At 37.9% G+C, this 16,821-nt stretch overlaps 1 protein-coding gene and 1 long non-coding RNA gene across 2 annotated transcripts in view; both read left to right on the top strand.

Annotated features, from left to right (window-relative positions):
• The window catches only part of LOC125782410 (uncharacterized), a 318,736-nt gene that overhangs the window by 286,754 nt on the left and 15,161 nt on the right, over positions 1–16,821 (top strand). The gene's annotated exons all lie outside the window — the stretch shown is intronic.
• The window catches only part of atp8b1 (ATPase phospholipid transporting 8B1), a 36,310-nt gene that overhangs the window by 4,328 nt on the left and 15,161 nt on the right, over positions 1–16,821 (top strand). The window contains exons 2-12 of the mRNA XM_007252770.4: positions 9,134–9,330; positions 9,444–9,541; positions 11,497–11,610; positions 11,877–11,975; positions 12,176–12,237; positions 12,980–13,052; positions 13,142–13,212; positions 13,948–14,030; positions 15,008–15,166; positions 15,661–15,749; positions 16,231–16,421. Of these exons, the coding sequence (XP_007252832.3) occupies positions 9,180–9,330; positions 9,444–9,541; positions 11,497–11,610; positions 11,877–11,975; positions 12,176–12,237; positions 12,980–13,052; positions 13,142–13,212; positions 13,948–14,030; positions 15,008–15,166; positions 15,661–15,749; positions 16,231–16,421 (1,190 nt within the window). The 5' untranslated portion in view covers positions 9,134–9,179. The remainder of the gene's footprint in view (positions 1–9,133; positions 9,331–9,443; positions 9,542–11,496; positions 11,611–11,876; positions 11,976–12,175; positions 12,238–12,979; positions 13,053–13,141; positions 13,213–13,947; positions 14,031–15,007; positions 15,167–15,660; positions 15,750–16,230; positions 16,422–16,821) is intronic.

Raw genomic sequence — 16,821 nt, 5'->3', positions numbered from 1 at the left:
CATCGTGTATTTGTGTTCAGTGTGTATTTTGCTGGATTTAGAGGATTTAGAGGGTCTGATGTTTGGAGCTGGTCCCATCTCTTGCTGCTGTCCCGTGTTTTTTATCTCCAGCTGCTCTCCAGTTTCAGCTGAACCTCCTCTTTCAACTTTTATTAATGTTTAATGGGGGAGTGTTGCTACTAGAGCAGCACAACCACAAACATGGATCTTACATACACTGATCAGCATAACATTATGACCACCTCCTCGTTTCTACACTGTTTCCACTGAACATCTTTAAGTATAGTAGTATTGTGGTTTTATAATTGTGTTTTACGTCACATGGTCGCCACAGAGCAGCTAATAACGGGGTGGTGGGTCGTCTGTAGACCTGCAGTGACAGTAAGTGGGGAAAAGTAGTGTTGTTACCTTATACAAAACACCAACCACAGCTATGTGTAAACACTCCTGACCTGTTACCAGTGTCCCAGAGGATACGAAGGATAAAGAACGCAGTAAAATGTAGTGTATTGATGTATATAAAGTAGTGAGTGATGTAATATCAATATCTAAAGCATGACAGTACATTTATTTTTCAAGATTTGCTCTGAATGAACACATTATTACACATATAATGAATCTTAAGCTTCACTTTAAATAACTTTCTGTACATGTTATACAGTATTCATTCATGTTTGAGTGTTTTTATTTGCCCATGTCTCCTTCTGCTGCCTTTTTGATGCTTTTAAGTGCTAATATATAACACAATTAAAAAAGGTAGATATTCCCAAAGTTGTGAAGACTCACTAATCTATTATACTTAGCCTTTTTTACCCTAAAAATATCAAGAATTCTAAGAATTAAAGGCATTTTCTGTCCACGCTGTCATCATGAGATAACCACGCCCTGTTATGAAAGTAACCTTTAACTTTAACAGTGATCTCAAACTTCATACTGTTTTAGTTTTATTCTCAAGGGACTGAGAATAAAATAAATAAATAAAAATATTTTATTGTGGTAAAATATCAAGGTAATTAAAATTATTTTATTAAAAAGTCAAAGTATAAAGTGATTAAGCAGTAAAATATGATTTATATGTGTGTATCTGATGTCTTCTAAATAATGTTGCAAACCCCCCCAACCATCCAATGACATTATTCAGTCAAATGGAAGGTCCTAGATCAGGACAATGGCCTTTGAGCTGTCCTGACGCTAAACCGTCATTACCGTATCACAGTGCAGACCACAGTACCTGATGGAAGTAAGCACAGCAGGTTCAGCAGGACGACAGTGTCAAAAAGCCAATTTTTATCACAAATAAACAAGTACTAAATAGCCATATAAATGATTTCCATTGAAATATGCATATTTTCTTTAATAAATAAACTAAAAACTGTAAAAAATGTCACACATTAATCATAATTTTAAAAAATCATGTTTTTTTTATTGCTGGTATTTTTTTGTATGTTTGTAAAGGAGACAGTATTAATAGTGTAGTGTGGTTTATGAGTCCCGGCAGATCAGATTTAGACTAGACTTTGTACTGTATTATAATATCTCAGGATAGTTTTGATGCTTTTAATTTGAGAATATTGTTTTAACAAGTTACTCAGTTTAAAATAAAAATAAAAGCTTTAATGAGATTTAAGGAGATAAACTCTAGTGTAGCTGCATATATTTCATTTTCGTTTATGGAAAAAGGAAATGTATGTATGTTCTAGAGGTGGGCGAGATGGCTCTAAAATAATATCATGATATTTCATGATATTTTTGCTATAGCGATACTCTTGGCGATATGACAAAATGCTGAATTACCTTCAATCCTTTGAAAATGATGTAATCTGCCCCTGATTTCTGATCAGATGACCGGATTTTAATTCAGTAGTCGTCCTTCAACCAAATGTTTAATTTCATTCGTTTTTATTTTTAAGCATTCCTACATTAAATCATACTTTCTGTGTTTTTAATTGTAAAGTATTTCAGTGCAAGCCACCTAAAAAGGAGCGTTAGTTCTGTGTTGATGGTCCTCATGCTGCATGTTTGTGTAAATACAGAACATTATTTGCATATGATATCTATCTGTTCTGAACACACGAGTAATGAAAGACTGGCAGTTATGGAAAAGAGCAGAGAGTCTGATCTGATTAGAGAGGGATGATGGACTGTACCTGGAGATAAGCTGGAGTTTTTGCTGGAATGCAGTGGTTAATATCTATAAAAAGTGTTCAAGAATGGAGAACTTGTGAACTGACCAGGGTCATGGATGGGAACCAAGACCTGAGTGACATAAAATAAAAGTGTTTCAATCCAATATTCTCTTTCTTCTTGTTTAACACAGATATAAATACCAAAAACCCACTAAATTTTAATTTTAAGTTCAGATTTGGGTCATTTTCATGTGTGGTATATGTGGAAGTCTGATACGTTTTCTGTTTTCTTAATAAAGCATTAAGGACTATTAGTTTTGAGGTGTTAGTTTTAGACAGGTCTCTCCTGAAATATGCTGTGTAACTCTGCTTTGCTAGTCACTGGATCAATTCAAATTCACACCCATTTGACTCACAAGTCAGAAAATTCAAATCCTACAGAGCCTTTGTCAGTATTCTCAAAATACTCCATTTGGTTGTGAAGTCCAGAGGAAAAACATTTTGCTAACCAAAGGAGATGTTTAGCTTTCAGAAGCTGCAGTGGGGAAATAGAGCAGTTCATGTTTGTATAGAACACAAATCTGTAACTACAGTATGGAGAACACTTTTAATGGATGCATTGAGTTGGGGCGCTGAGTTGGGGCGCTGAGTTGGGGCGCTGAGTTGGGGCTCTGAGTTGGGGCTCTGAGTTGGGGCTCTGAGTTGGGGCTCTGAGTTGGGGCTCCGAGTTGGGGCTCCGAGTTGGGGCTCCGAGTTGGGGCTCCGAGTTGGGGCTCCGAGTTGGGGCTCCGAGTTGGGGCTCCGAGTTGGGGCTCCGAGTTGGGGCTCCGAGTTGGGGCTCCGAGTTGGGGCGCTGAGTTGGGGCGCTGAGTTGGGGCTCCGAGTTGGGGCTCCGAGTTGGGGCTCCGAGTTGGGGCTCCGAGTTGGGGCTCCGAGTTGGGGCTCTGAGTTGGGGCTCTGAGTTGGGGCTCTGAGTTGGGGCTCTGAGTTGGGGCTCTGAGTTGGGGCTCTGAGTTGGGGCTCTGAGTTGGGGCTCTGAGTTGGGGCTCTGAGTTGGGCTTTGAGCTGGGCTTTGAGCTGGGCTTTGAGCGATGAACTAAACATTGAGTTGGGCGTTGCGTTGGGAGTTGAGATGGGCATTGAGTTGGATGATAAGTTAGAGAGTGTGGGATAGACAATAGAGACAGTTACTTAGTTACTTAGTCTCTTAGTTAAATACCCTTATTTTTGGAAGTACAAAGAAACTAACAGGTGTTCTGATACTGTGTAGCCTCTGGAGGTCTGAAAAAAGATGTATATAGTGCTATATTTTCTAGAAATACAATAGAATACAATTTATTAGTCCAGTCCGTGTGTTGATTGGCTGCAGTTTCAGAACCTCAGAGTTCTGGGAGGATAAATCTGTTGAGACGGCTCTAACAGTGACCTCAGGCCTCTTCTGTTCCTGCTGTAGAGGCTTAATGCTTTTGTTTGCAGCAGGTAAACAAACTGACCTGATCACATGTTCATAGCTCTACACCTGTGCGTCATCCCCTCCCTCTTCCCATTATTAATGACGTTATAATGACATAATGGGATTAAAAACATGCTCAGATAAGGTTATGGATTAATGTAAAAGTCAGTTCCGGGAATAAATGTCCTGCAATAAACACACAGTGCACCACAGATGAACTTACTCACACTTTGTGTATTTTGCTTATATATACATATTCTGTGTGTAGTACTGAAAAAGTGCACATCTAAATATGTTTAAAAGAAATGCCAATTTATGATGCAATATGTTGAAAACACACCTGAAAACAAAATATAATGTTTTGGATAAATTACCACCCCTAATTACCTCATCAGGGTTCTACTTTTTTTTTTTTTTTTTTACTGTTTTTATCAAAGGAAAAATTCTGAAGCTGCTGGAGCTGCTGGTGGAATGTGCTGGAGAAGAGTAGAGGAATGCAGAAGAGCTGCTGAAGCTCATTTACCTAAAAAAAAGGGCGGGGAAATACCTGCCAGGTGATCACTGGGGCTCTAGCTCCTCCCACTACAGGAATAGACCAGACAGATGGGGGAGGGGTATATAATATACAGCTCTGGAACAAATGGTTTATGTTTGAGTAAAATGAACATTGTTGTTTTATTCTATAAACTACAGACAACATTTCTCCCAAATTCCAAATAAAAATATTCTCATTTAGAGCATTTATTTACAGAAAATGAGAAATGACTGAAATAACAAAAAAGATGCAGAGCTTTCAGAGCTTAAATAATGCAAAGAAAACAAGTTCATATTCATAAAGTTTTAAGAGTTCAGAAATAATCAATATTTGGTGGAATAACCCTGGTTGGTTTTTAATCACAGTTTTTTTTCATGCATCTTTGCATCATGTTCTCCTCCTCCACCAGTCTTACACACTGCTTTTGGATAACGTTATGCTGCTTTACTCCTGGTGTAAAAATTCAAGCAGTTCAGTTTGGTGGTTTGATGGCTTGTGATCATCCATCTTCCTCTTTATTATGTTCTAGAGGTTTTCAATTTGGTAAAATCAAAGAAACTCATCATTTTTAAGTGCTGTCTTATGTTTTTTTTCAGAGCTGTATATCTTTTATACTCAAACACTGGTTAGTTTTAGTAATTAGTAGATAAATAGCACACACCTTATGCCTCGTTCTTTCACTCGCTCTCTCGTTTGCTTGTTTAGTTCAAGATTCTCTCTCTCTCTCTCACTTTAGTTTGAGAGTGTGTCTCTTGGCCCCGCCCCCTCCCCTCCCCCACACCTGTGCTGCTATAGCATTACCCCAGGTGGGTCACTGGAACCAGTTTGCTTTGTTTGCTTTGTGCCGAGCCGAGGGTGAGGTCGCTCTTTTGCAGAGTCGCTCATCCTGGACGGCTCTTGTGTTTTCCCATAATAGTAACACTGTGTGTGTGTGTGTGTGTGTGTGTGTGTGTGTGTGAAGGGTTGAAATTAAGCTCTTAAGTTACATGTGTGTGTGTTTGTGATTTAAAAACTGTAATATCAAATAAAAAAAGATGACTTTTCAGTAGGGGTGGGCGATATGGCCCTAAAATAATATCATGATATTTTATGGTATTTTTACAGTAACGATACTTTTAGCGATACGACAAAACACAAAAAAATATTTATATATATTTTTAATAGAGAAATTAAAAATTACTAGATAAAGAATTGTATCTGATTTGTAACAGAATGTTAAACAGTTAAATATGGCACTTATTTACTATACTATACTGTAAGGGTACATTTAGTTAATGGGGCTTATTAATTAAATTTATTATTAACCTAATTGACGCTCGTTATTCATCATTACGCATGTTGAGATGTTCCCTCAATATTTACCAATTTAACAGTATGTATTACTGCCGTATGTACAAGGTAAAGGTGACCCTTAATATAAAGTATTACTGATATATATTTCAAATGGATGAACTTAAAATCAACAGTACAGGAATAAAACGAGTATTTATTAAAACGCTAAATATTTCTTTAATTGATATTTCTTGAATTTTATTTTTGAAGTTGTAGAGCCATGTTAACAAAACTGACCAGTCAAACTAACTAATCACATGACCCCACACACAGCACTGGGAGCAGATAGGTACTCTGGACTGCTCCCAACCTCCAGAAGAGCTTTCACACTTGACCAAACATACCAGACTCAAACAACTCATACCAGACAAAGCAAGCTCCTCCAGGTCTGTTAAAAAAGGCTGTGAAGATTATAATAAAAAACACCCTCAGCTCCTGTAATTTGTATCTCCTGCTAATCCTGTGCTAATTTCCATCAGTACAGCCGATGCTGGTGATATCGCTGCTATTTGTTCATAAATGATCCTGTTCCTTAATAGTTAAAGGCTGTTTTTCTCCTATAGCCTCTGGTGTAGAATAGCGTGGCTCCAGGCTGGATAGTGAAGTGTGGCTTGTGCCCTTCAGCCGTGACTCAGCGCGGTTGTTTTGTGGTGATGTATGCAGGACTGCAGGCACGCAGTAAAACAGGGCCAGTCGCATTTCTGCTGGTAGTAATTCAGCCTTTTCATGCTGCTCTCAGCATCTGAATAACCACATTTTTCCTCTGTAAAGATGTACAGTGAGGGGGTGGAGGGATGCTACATTATGCTGATTAATACAGATGAAGCTGGGTGATATGGCCCTAAAATAATAGCACAATATTTCATAGTAATATATATATATATTTAGAAGGTAGTTAGTTAGAGGTGTTAGGAGAGTAAGTGCTCTTTGAAGAGCTCTGTCTTCAGGAGTTTATTAAAGATAGTGAGAGATTCTCCTGATCTGGTAGTAGAAGGTAGTTAGTTAGAGGTGTTAGGAGAGTAAGTGCTCTTTGAAGAGCTCTGTCTTCAGGAGTTTATTATTAAAGATAGTGAGAGATTCTCCTGATCTGGTAGTAGAAGGTAGTTAGTTAGAGGTGTTAGGAGAGTAAGAGCTCTTTGAAGAGCTCTGTCTTCAGGAGTTTATTAAAGATAGTGAGAGATTCTCCTGATCTGGTAGTAGAAGGTAGTTAGTTAGAGGTGTTAGGAGAGTAAGTGCTCTTTGAAGAGCTCTGTCTTCAGGAGTTTATTAAAGATAGTGAGAGATTCTCCTGATCTGGTAGTAGAAGGTAGTTAGTTAGAGGTGTTAGGAGAGTAAGTGCTCTTTGAAGAGCTCTGTCTTCAGGAGTTTATTAAAGATAGTGAGAGATTCTCCTGATCTGGTAGTAGAAGGTAGTTAGTTAGAGGTGTTAGGAGAGTAAGTGCTCTTTGAAGAGCTCTGTCTTCAGGAGTTTATTAAAGATAGTGAGAGATTCTCCTGATCTGGTAGTAGAAGGTAGTTAGTTAGAGGTGTTAGGAGAGTAAGTGCTCTTTGAAGAGCTCTGTCTTCAGGAGTTTATTAAAGATAGCGAGAGATTTACATTACATGTTGGATGATCAACTCCCCCTTTATCATCCTCATCATCCTCCACAACTCCTCTATAATAGGTTATTCATTCTAATGTAATGAATGTCTTATTCAGCTGCATTAGGCTGCAGCAGTTGTTGATAAATGTGCAAATACAAACAGCTTATCTCCTCCTTGTAGAGAAGCACAGTATAGCCAAAAGAATAGGACTGATGGAGCTCCATGCAGTACTTTTTTTATGGGATGAGGTGATGTAATGATCATCCAGCACTGACATCCTGAGCTCAGCAATGCAATCAAATCCTCACAGCAATGCTCCAAAATCTAGTATTCTAGTCTTTTCTGGACAGTAGAGACAGTTACTCCAATAAAAGCAGAATAATATATTTTTTTATTGCAGTTTTTATCACTGAAGCCTGTGATTACACAGTGCACACACTGATCAAATATTTCATAATAATAACTCATTTGTTCTTTGTGTTTATTCTTTTACACACACACACACACACACACACACACACACACACACACACACCTCCACACCCAGGTTTATCTGTCAATCACTTTTTAATGTGTGTGTGTAGGTGTGGTGCCACGTAGATTAATATTGCCCATTTGATTGCATCATTTTGTTACAGGAGCTTAAAACTATTCTAGCTTTTTGTAACCAAAGAAAAATGTGATTTTCCAAAAGGGATAATTGAGATTGTATATTTTTAATTATAGTATCTGCCAGTCTAAACACCCTCACTGATACTGAAGGCCTGGAATTGTGTATTTTTAATGGTAAAGGCTTGTTTTGTATATTTAAAATTAAAAAAAGGCCTGGAATGGTGTATTTTAAAAAGTTAAGCCCTGAAATGCCATTTTTAACTAGTAAAGGCCTTTAATTATGTGTGTTTTACATGGTAAATGCCTTGGATTGTGCATTTTTAAATGGGTAAGGCTTTGTTTTGTATATTTTAAATTGGGAAAGGCCTGGAATGTTTTATTTTAAATAGTTTAAATTATAGAACCTGCCAGTCTTAATACCCTCACTGATACTGAAGGCCTGGAATGGTGTATTTTAAATGCTAAAAGCCTTAGATGGCTCATATAACTCATAATTTCATATTTATAACATCATATTATATTTTTTTAAGCACTGTTACTCTACTGGTAGATAGCCAGCTACCTTTTATATTATATTAATATTTCCTTATGAATAGAAACAGTACTGTAGTGGTGAATCTGGTCCAGTGGACTGAGGGGCTGTCACTATGATCCTGGATCTTGTTGCTCACCATCAGCAGCCGGAGTCCGAGAGAGCATGATTTGGCCACCGTCTCTTTTAGGGTTGGTTGTGATGCAGGCAAAGAGGCGGAGTCAGTATCGAAGGAGGCGTGTGCTAGTCTTCACACTTCTAGTGTTTCGGACTCTTAGAGTTGAAATTGTAAAGACGATGGAATAAAATGAGATAAATAAGACTTAAAGTCCAGAATGAGGAGTTTCCTGTTCTGTAAAGCTTTTGTTTAGAGATAAAGGGTTGAGGATGACTCTGATGATGCACCTGTCCGTCAGCTGATATTTGAGCGATTGTGAAACAGTGAGCAGAAAGTCACATGTTCTTCTGATGGTCTGGTGACGCGATGCTCACTGTTCACACTTGTTTATGTTTGTGTTCACACTTACATTTGAGTGTGTGAGAAGTTTTTCTGTGTTTCTGTCTCTCTGACTGTCCTTCTTTCTTTCTGTCTGTTCTCTATCTGTTAGTCTGTCTCTCTTTATCTGTCTTTTTCTTTTTCCTGTCTGTCCAGTTACAGTTTTTCTCTGTCTCTGTCCCTCTGTCTTTTGTTTTTCTGTTTATCCGTCTGTCTCTCTTTCTATCTTTGTCTATCGCTCTTACCTTTGTCTTTGTTTGTCTATTTCCTTTACTGCCTATCCCTCTTTCTGTCAGTCAGGTAGTTTTTCTTTGTTTCTTTCTTTGTTTTTTACTTCCTTTCTTTCTTTCTTTCTTTCTTTCTTTCTTTCTTTCTTTCTTTCTTCGGAATTTCTTTCTTTTGTTAATTAATAAATATATATACTAAATAAAACATGTATCTCTCTCTCTCTCTCTTTCACTAGTGTGCACACTCACTCCCTCTATAGTGTGCACTCTCTCTCTCTCAGGATGAGTCGGCAGCGTGCGGACTCCCAGGATTCCCTGGGGCCGGATGATGAGGAGATGCCGTACAGTGATGATGAGACTGATGATGAGTTGCAGCAGGATGAAGATGTAGATGAAGAGGCTCCGCCCACCGTCCCAGCAGCAGCCGGTCCTGGTGAGTCTCTTCTTTCGGGAGTTGCAGCACGGGAGTTTTACATTTCATACAAATACAGTTTTGTATAATAATTATGTTTATATTGATATTTTTATTAACGTTCTGTGTTGTAGAAGCTGGATGGCAGGTCAAAGCGAACGACAGAGATTTCTGCAAACTCCCAGAATTCAAGAAGAAGTACTTCCTGTGTTTAAAGAAGAGTAAATACTCTGTAAGTGTGTTTCTGTGGAAAATCCTGCCTCAGCTCTCTGATCCTGACCTGATAAAGAGAGAGCTGTTTGTTTGTGGAGATGAGTGAGCAGAGCTGCTCTCTGTTTAAACCAGAAACATTGGTCTGTAGGGGTGCAGGATATGGGTAAAACATGTGATTTGTGAAAATGCTGTTAAATATTTTAATATTGACGTGAAACAATCAATTTAAGCTTTTTTTTACCATTTAAGGTTTTTCAGTGCTTGGCTGTAACTGGCTAAGAAGTAGTTTGGAGTGAGCGTTTACTGTGGACCTGTACCTCGCTCTGCCTTACTCTAAATTTCCCTACCTCACTCTCTTATTTTACCTTACTATAACTTGCTCTACCTCACTCTCTGCATCACTCTAACTTATTTTACCTCACTCTATCTCGCTATATCTTGTTTTGCCTCAATCTACTTTACTGTACCTCTCTGTACCTTGCTCTACTTTGCTTTACCTCACTCTGCCTTGTGCTATCTCACTCTGCCTCACTGTACCTTGCTACTGCCTTACTTGCTGTACCTTACTGTGTCACATTTTACCTCACTTTATCTCACTATATCTTACTTTACCTCACTCTTTCTCACTCTGCCTCACTGTTCCTTGCTCTACCTCACTTTATCTCACAGTACCTCGCGCACTGTATGACTCATTTTACCTTACTCTGCTTATTTAAATCTTGCTTTACTTCACTTTACCTCACACTATATCACTCTATCTCGCTTTACCTCACTCTACTCATCTATATCTTGGTACTTACCTCACTGTTTCTTGCTCTACCTCATTTTACCTCACTGTACCTCGCACTATATCCCTCTACCTCAATTTACCTTCCTTACTTATCTATATCTTGCTTTACCTCACTTTACTTTACTGTACCTCACTCAGCCTCACTCTACCTCCAGCCTCATCATGTTTCATGAGCTCAGGCTGGGGTAGTAGTGTTTTCTACCTCTGACTCCAGCCCTCAGGATGATGCTGATCAGGATGAAGTCAAGTAGAATCTGCAGCTCAGACTCACCTCAGTCTTCCTCTTCTCCACGTTTACCCACGCTGCTGTGCAGGATGTGGGTCAGTGTGGTAATTACAGTGGACGTTACCTGGGTTTTGGTGTCTGGTTTTAGAAGATCAGTAACATGGCGGCACTTACATCATTACACAGTTTACCTGTTCTTTCTGCTCATAGCCGAGTGAGATCTTAGAGTCTGAGGGGTGGAGACTCTCACTAGTGATAGAGCTAAACGCCCCATCATCCTTCTCTCTCTCTCTCTCTCTCTCTCTCTCTCTCTCTCTCTCTCTCTCTCTATCGTTCTCTATTCATCTCCTATCATGATCTCAGCAAGCGTAGTGCTAAAGTTTGGTGTAACTAAGCAGAAAACAAGACTAAATGTTAATAAAATAAATAAGAAAAGAATTAAATCTCAAACATTTTAGATTATGTATCCACCAACTAAACTAAAAACTTAAAATACATTCCTAAAATCACCCACAGGAACATATGCACGCAAACTAGGGTTAAATGATAGGGGCTAAAAATGCAGTGTGTAATAATACCGCTGTTTAATATCCTGATGTCTGTGTGAAACACAATAAATGAATGCTAATGAGCTGTATGCTCCCAATTTTTCAGTAGAAAAATGATGGAAAATTATGGAAAATTATGTTTTTATCCAACAGTGATGTTGATGTCCAATTTGTCATTGTCTCCAAAGACCCAGGGACATTTCCTAGACATCCCCTGGAACCCACATGCGTTTTCTTGTGTAATCTTTTGTTTTTGATTCATTAAAAACATTAATTTGGTTGTGTACCACCTTACATGATTTATTATTCTCCTTCTTTCACCCTGTTCTTCAATAATCAGGACCACATCAAATCTTTATTTATTGTTTTTCTTACTTATTTGTTGTTTTTTTTGTCCACTTTTATTTTAGGGGAATGCTATCAAGACCTACAAGTACAACGTCCTGACCTTCCTCCCTCTGAACCTGTATGAACAGTTTAAGAGAGCAGCCAACCTGTACTTTCTCGCCCTGCTCATCTTACAGGTGTGCTGGACCTGTAGAGTATTAACACTTATAGCAGTATAGAGCAAAATCACTGTAAATGATGGTTATATATTATACTGTATAACTTAATATTATTAATATTAATAATATTAATTAATTCATATTATTGCTTGCATTGTTTAATACCAAATTGACCGTTCAGTGTAAAGCTTACATGCTTCCCAGAGAGGAACATACGTAAAAATAAATGTTAGTTAATTTTTATTCTGGTTTTTTTTTTTTTTTTTTTTTTTTTTTTTTTAAAGATCATCCCACAAATCTCTACGCTACCCTGGTACACCACACTGGTGCCCCTGGTGTTGGTGCTTGGCATCACTGCTATCAAAGACTTGGTGGATGACTTGGTACGTGTGTGTTTTTATACGTTGTTTAAATGTCTGTAGTAGTATTTTACAACAATAAAATTATTTTTATTATGTTTCTTTTATTATAATTTTTTATACAAAGATATAATCAAAAATAAAACAAAAAAGTCTGTGTTTGTGAATGATATAATCCAGGTTCTGGAGAATTTATTAATCTGTTTAATTCTGTTTGCTCACAGGCTCGACACAGGATGGATAAAGAAATCAACAACAGGAAGTGTGAGGTGCTTCTGGATGGCAGGTGGGTGAATCAAGCAGTTTTTTGTAAATTGCTTTCATTATTACTCTCCCCCTGAATACGTCTGAGGGATGTATCTTATCAGACATCAAACCCAACTTTTACATCAACAATAAACAGAATAGTAAATAAAATAACATTGCTGTTCCCGTAAATGAGCTGCTGGAGCTCCTTCACAGCGTCAACCAGCAGCTCAGTTTCCTCTGCGCCATTAAAATAGCAATCCGCCAAAGTCAGAGCTCACCTGACTCTTGAAGGAAATGATAAGCAAGAGACATGCTGATTGGTTTATTTCATGTTACGGCCTAAATTAACCACGCCCATCATCAATTAAGATAATTAGTACATTCCTTTTGTGCGTTGCGAGCTGCATAATTTGTACTTTTCCCGTCGTTATGATAGCAAAGACACACTGAAACGCACTAAATCAATCTGCACTGTGCAAGGTTGACAGCTTGCCTATATACTGCTAAAAAAGCTGAGTCTGAATGTAGTTATCCTTAAGGGAAATGTGTTTACCTTTTAGTGAGGTGGAATGAGGCAGAGTTGAGGTTGAGAAAATTTGACCGAGGTTGAGGGAAAAACTTTTATATTAAGAAATAAAATGAAGTTAAGCATATAAAACCTGAAATATATTTGGTTCTTACTCTCTGCAATTAAGTAGTAACTAAGAAGTACACATATAGAAACACTGCATTTTATATATTGCATTTCCCACACTCAAAACATCTTCACTCTGCTACAGGTTTCAGGAGACGAGGTGGATGGACATTCAGGTTGGGGACGTGGTCCGCCTGAAGAAAAACGACTTCATTCCTGTAAGATGTTTCTCGTATTACTTTGTATTTTATTGCTTCTCAGGTTTTAAAAAAAAAAAAATTTGTGATCCTCGTTTTATTTCCTGTAGGCTGATATTCTCTTACTGTCCTCCACTGATCCGAACAGTCTGTGTTATGTAGAGACCGCAGAGCTTGATGGGTAAGAGTTAATTTTATTCATAAGCTTTGTCCTTTTAGTGTGAAATAATGCAGTAATCATTGAGATGCAATGTAATGTTTTCCCTTTTTAACGTTTTTATCATAATGTAAATCTGGCAGTAGTTGTTGTTTATTTATTAGAATGTAGAGTTTTTACATGGAATTATGTTTAAAATATAGTATATATTTACTGAACAATAGTCGGCAATTGATTGTACATGGTGCATTATGTATTTTTTTCTTTGGCTAACATACTGTTTTTATTTTTATCATAATTATATTGTATTGTATCAAATTTAAGTAATATATTGGAATATTAACTTTTGGCCATATTGCATAAGTATATATGTTTGGTTTTGCAAATATATACACATACACACACACTCACCATTGAGCTACACCCATTCTTTTAAATACCCAGTGTTTTCCAGGCCTGTAGTGTTTCTCTGCCACGTCTCAAAACCGGCTGAACAGGATGAAGATCCTCTTCAGTCAATATTGATTTTCATTTAAATTATAATGTTTATATATAATCAGAGAGACGGGACTCGTATGAACAGTTTTATTATTTAGTCTTTTTTTGGACTGTCTAAATGTGAAACTAATCCAGTTTTAGATTCTGCCACTGTGAAATGTTTTTTTTTTATTGGAATAAATTAATTGAAAAGTCTTCATTTCAGGATAATGCTAATTAGCACTGTTTTTATTGTATTTTTGTGTTGTTTATTTTTTTTAGAGAGACTAATCTGAAGTTTAAGATGGGTCTGAAGGTCACTCACGAGAGCCTGCAGGAGGAGAGTCAGCTGGCCCGGTTTGATGGTAGGATGCATGTCTTTAACGGGTTTTACTTATTTTGCAAATTATAATGATTTTTACACACTACCTGACTAATCAGATATCAAGTGACCGTGGCGGATCCACTTACCGATCCATATTCCAGTCCACAGTTTGAGCTGGACAATGAACCTGCCGTAACGTTAACACTAAACACATCACTGATCCGGATTCCAGTTCCACAGTTTACCCTGAACCCCCAGCAGCTTCAGTCTGAGGCTGACTGAGTAACTTTAGCCGATAGCTGCATTTCGGTGTTGTAAAGGTATTTTAACTACAGTCTGGAGTAAACTATAGTCATAATCCACATATCCTATAATACCACAGGATCTACAAACACTAACCAGCACAGACACACACATCTGTTATTAAAAAACAGAGATTAATTTAGTTCTGTAATACAGTTAGCGTCACCAGTTAGCCGTTAGCCGTCTCCATTAAGATCTGCAGTCTGTTAGCGTAGCTAGCATCGGGCTGTCGGCTGCATTCCGGCATTGTAAATGCAATAAATAACTATATCAAGTTAATTAAAGTCATAATCCACATGTAATATCAAACCACAGATCCTACCAACCCTAACCAGCACTAAGAAATCAATCTGTTATTAAAAAACACAAAACACTGATTCATTCAGCTCGGAAATACAGCTAGCATCGCCGGTTAGCCATTAGCCATTGCAGCTAATTCACTACGCTACATGTCAAAATAAAAGTCTCCTGCGCAACCAGTGCAACAAAATAGTCTAGAGCCCTGTATTTAATATTTAACTTTTTATATTTAATACAAATTTAAATATTTAATTTTAAAAGAAAACTAGTGTATGTTTGTATATAAAGTGTGTCTAAGTGTGACTTTGGACTATGTAACCTTAATCATAGTACCAATAATTAACTAAAAGTTTACTGGTGTTTATTGTGGAGTTAGTCTTATATCTGTCCTGTTTGTCTCTGTTTGTCCCTCAGCTATGATTGTGTGTGAGGAGCCGAACAACAGGCTGGATAAGTTTACGGGCACCATGAACTGGAGGAGGGATAAGTATCCTCTGGACCTGGATAACATGCTGCTCCGAGGCTGCAAAGTCCGAAACACGGAGGAGTGCCGGGGACTGGTTATATTCGCAGGTTAATAAACTCTGTTACACACAAACATGCAAAGTTAGAAGCAGGAAAATAGTCCAAAATCTTCTATAAAAACAAACAAACAAACAAAAAAACAACAACCCACACCATTATCCCCCCTCAACCAAATTTTACATTCGCACTTTTACACTTTACAACGCAGACAGACAAGTACTGTTGCCATGGCAACCGTCAAATCAAGACGAACAGTGTGATTAGACACTCCAGTCGTTACCGGTCTCTTCCACTGTGTTATATCATTACTGACAGTTGGCTGTGGAATATTTAGTAGTGACTCCTGAGAGAGACCCATTCTTTCACTAATGTTTGTAGAAGCAGTCTTTATTCCTAAAAGCTACTTTTATTAAGCACCTGTGGACACGTGGAAGTTTTTTTATATATATATTTTGCATTTATGTAAATATAAAACATAAATGACTGTGTTTCTTCTAAAATTTGCAATATTTCCCCCCCCCCTCCTCCCTCTCTCTCTGCAGGAGCTGACACTAAGATTATGAGGAATGGTGGAAAGACCAGGTTCAAGCGCACCAAGATAGACTACCTAATGAACTACATGGTGTACACTGTAAGTTAACCAACCTTCAACATATATATATATATATATATTAGTTATAATTGTTTGTAATATTGTGTATTTGAAGTATATGGGAAACAATGAGATGTACCATTATTGAATGTTATATGTTGATATATGTGAATATCAAATCTCTACTATTGCAAATGTGATGTTTTGCAGTATCAGTATATTATAAACATGTATACATTCAGTACTGCAGAAAAGTATTGGATAATTTGGTAATAGTTGCAATGACATCAAAGCCATCCACGGCTGAGAGCAAAACTTTTTTAAATGCCTCAATCCACATGCTTGTTTGACTTTCAGTGCTGATTTTGTGTCCATTTGGTTTAGTTTGTCCAGAAATGCATGTGTAAAGCAGGGAAATCCCACCTCCTCACTGCAGAGGCAGCTCATATTCTCCCATATTATCGCTGCTTTAACGTCACTAACGTAGAGAATCTGACTCTGTTCTCTGGGTCGTGATCAGATCTTTGTGATGCTGATCCTGGTGTGTGCCGGCCTGGCGATTGGACACTCGTTTTGGTACGAACAGATCGGCAGCAACGCCTGGTATCTGTACGACGCCAAAAACCAGACGGCCTCCTACAGAGGCTTCCTCAGCTTCTGGGGCTACATCATCGTCCTCAACACCATGGTGCCCATCTCGCTTTACGTCAGGTAAGACCTTGCACACCTGGGGGCGTCTCCAATCACTCAGCATTTTTATTTTCCTGAAATTCAGATAGTGATGTGCAGAAGCGAAACATTAGAATAAAAAAATGGATGTAAACCTGTTTATTTTTGACTAAATTAAATGGACGAAATAAAATAATGCACAGAAGTGCTCTCAGAAGACCTAAGTTCAAGAATTGTTGACTTGCATGAAGCTGGAAATGGTTGCAAAAGTATCTCTAAAAGCCTTGATGGTCATGTGTCCATGGTAAGACAGACGCTCTACAAATGGAGAAAGTTCAGCACTGTTGCTTCTAATCTCCCTAGGCGTGGTAAAGTCCTGTAAGGGTGACTGTAAGAGCAGAGCGCAGATTGATCAATGAGGTGAGGAAAAATCCTAGAGCGT

The sequence above is a fragment of the Astyanax mexicanus genome, chromosome 17 (genome assembly GCF_023375975.1).
Source record: "Astyanax mexicanus isolate ESR-SI-001 chromosome 17, AstMex3_surface, whole genome shotgun sequence".
Classification (NCBI taxonomy): Eukaryota; Metazoa; Chordata; class Actinopteri; order Characiformes; family Acestrorhamphidae; genus Astyanax; species Astyanax mexicanus.
This window is presented reverse-complemented; position numbering and strand designations above follow the sequence as displayed.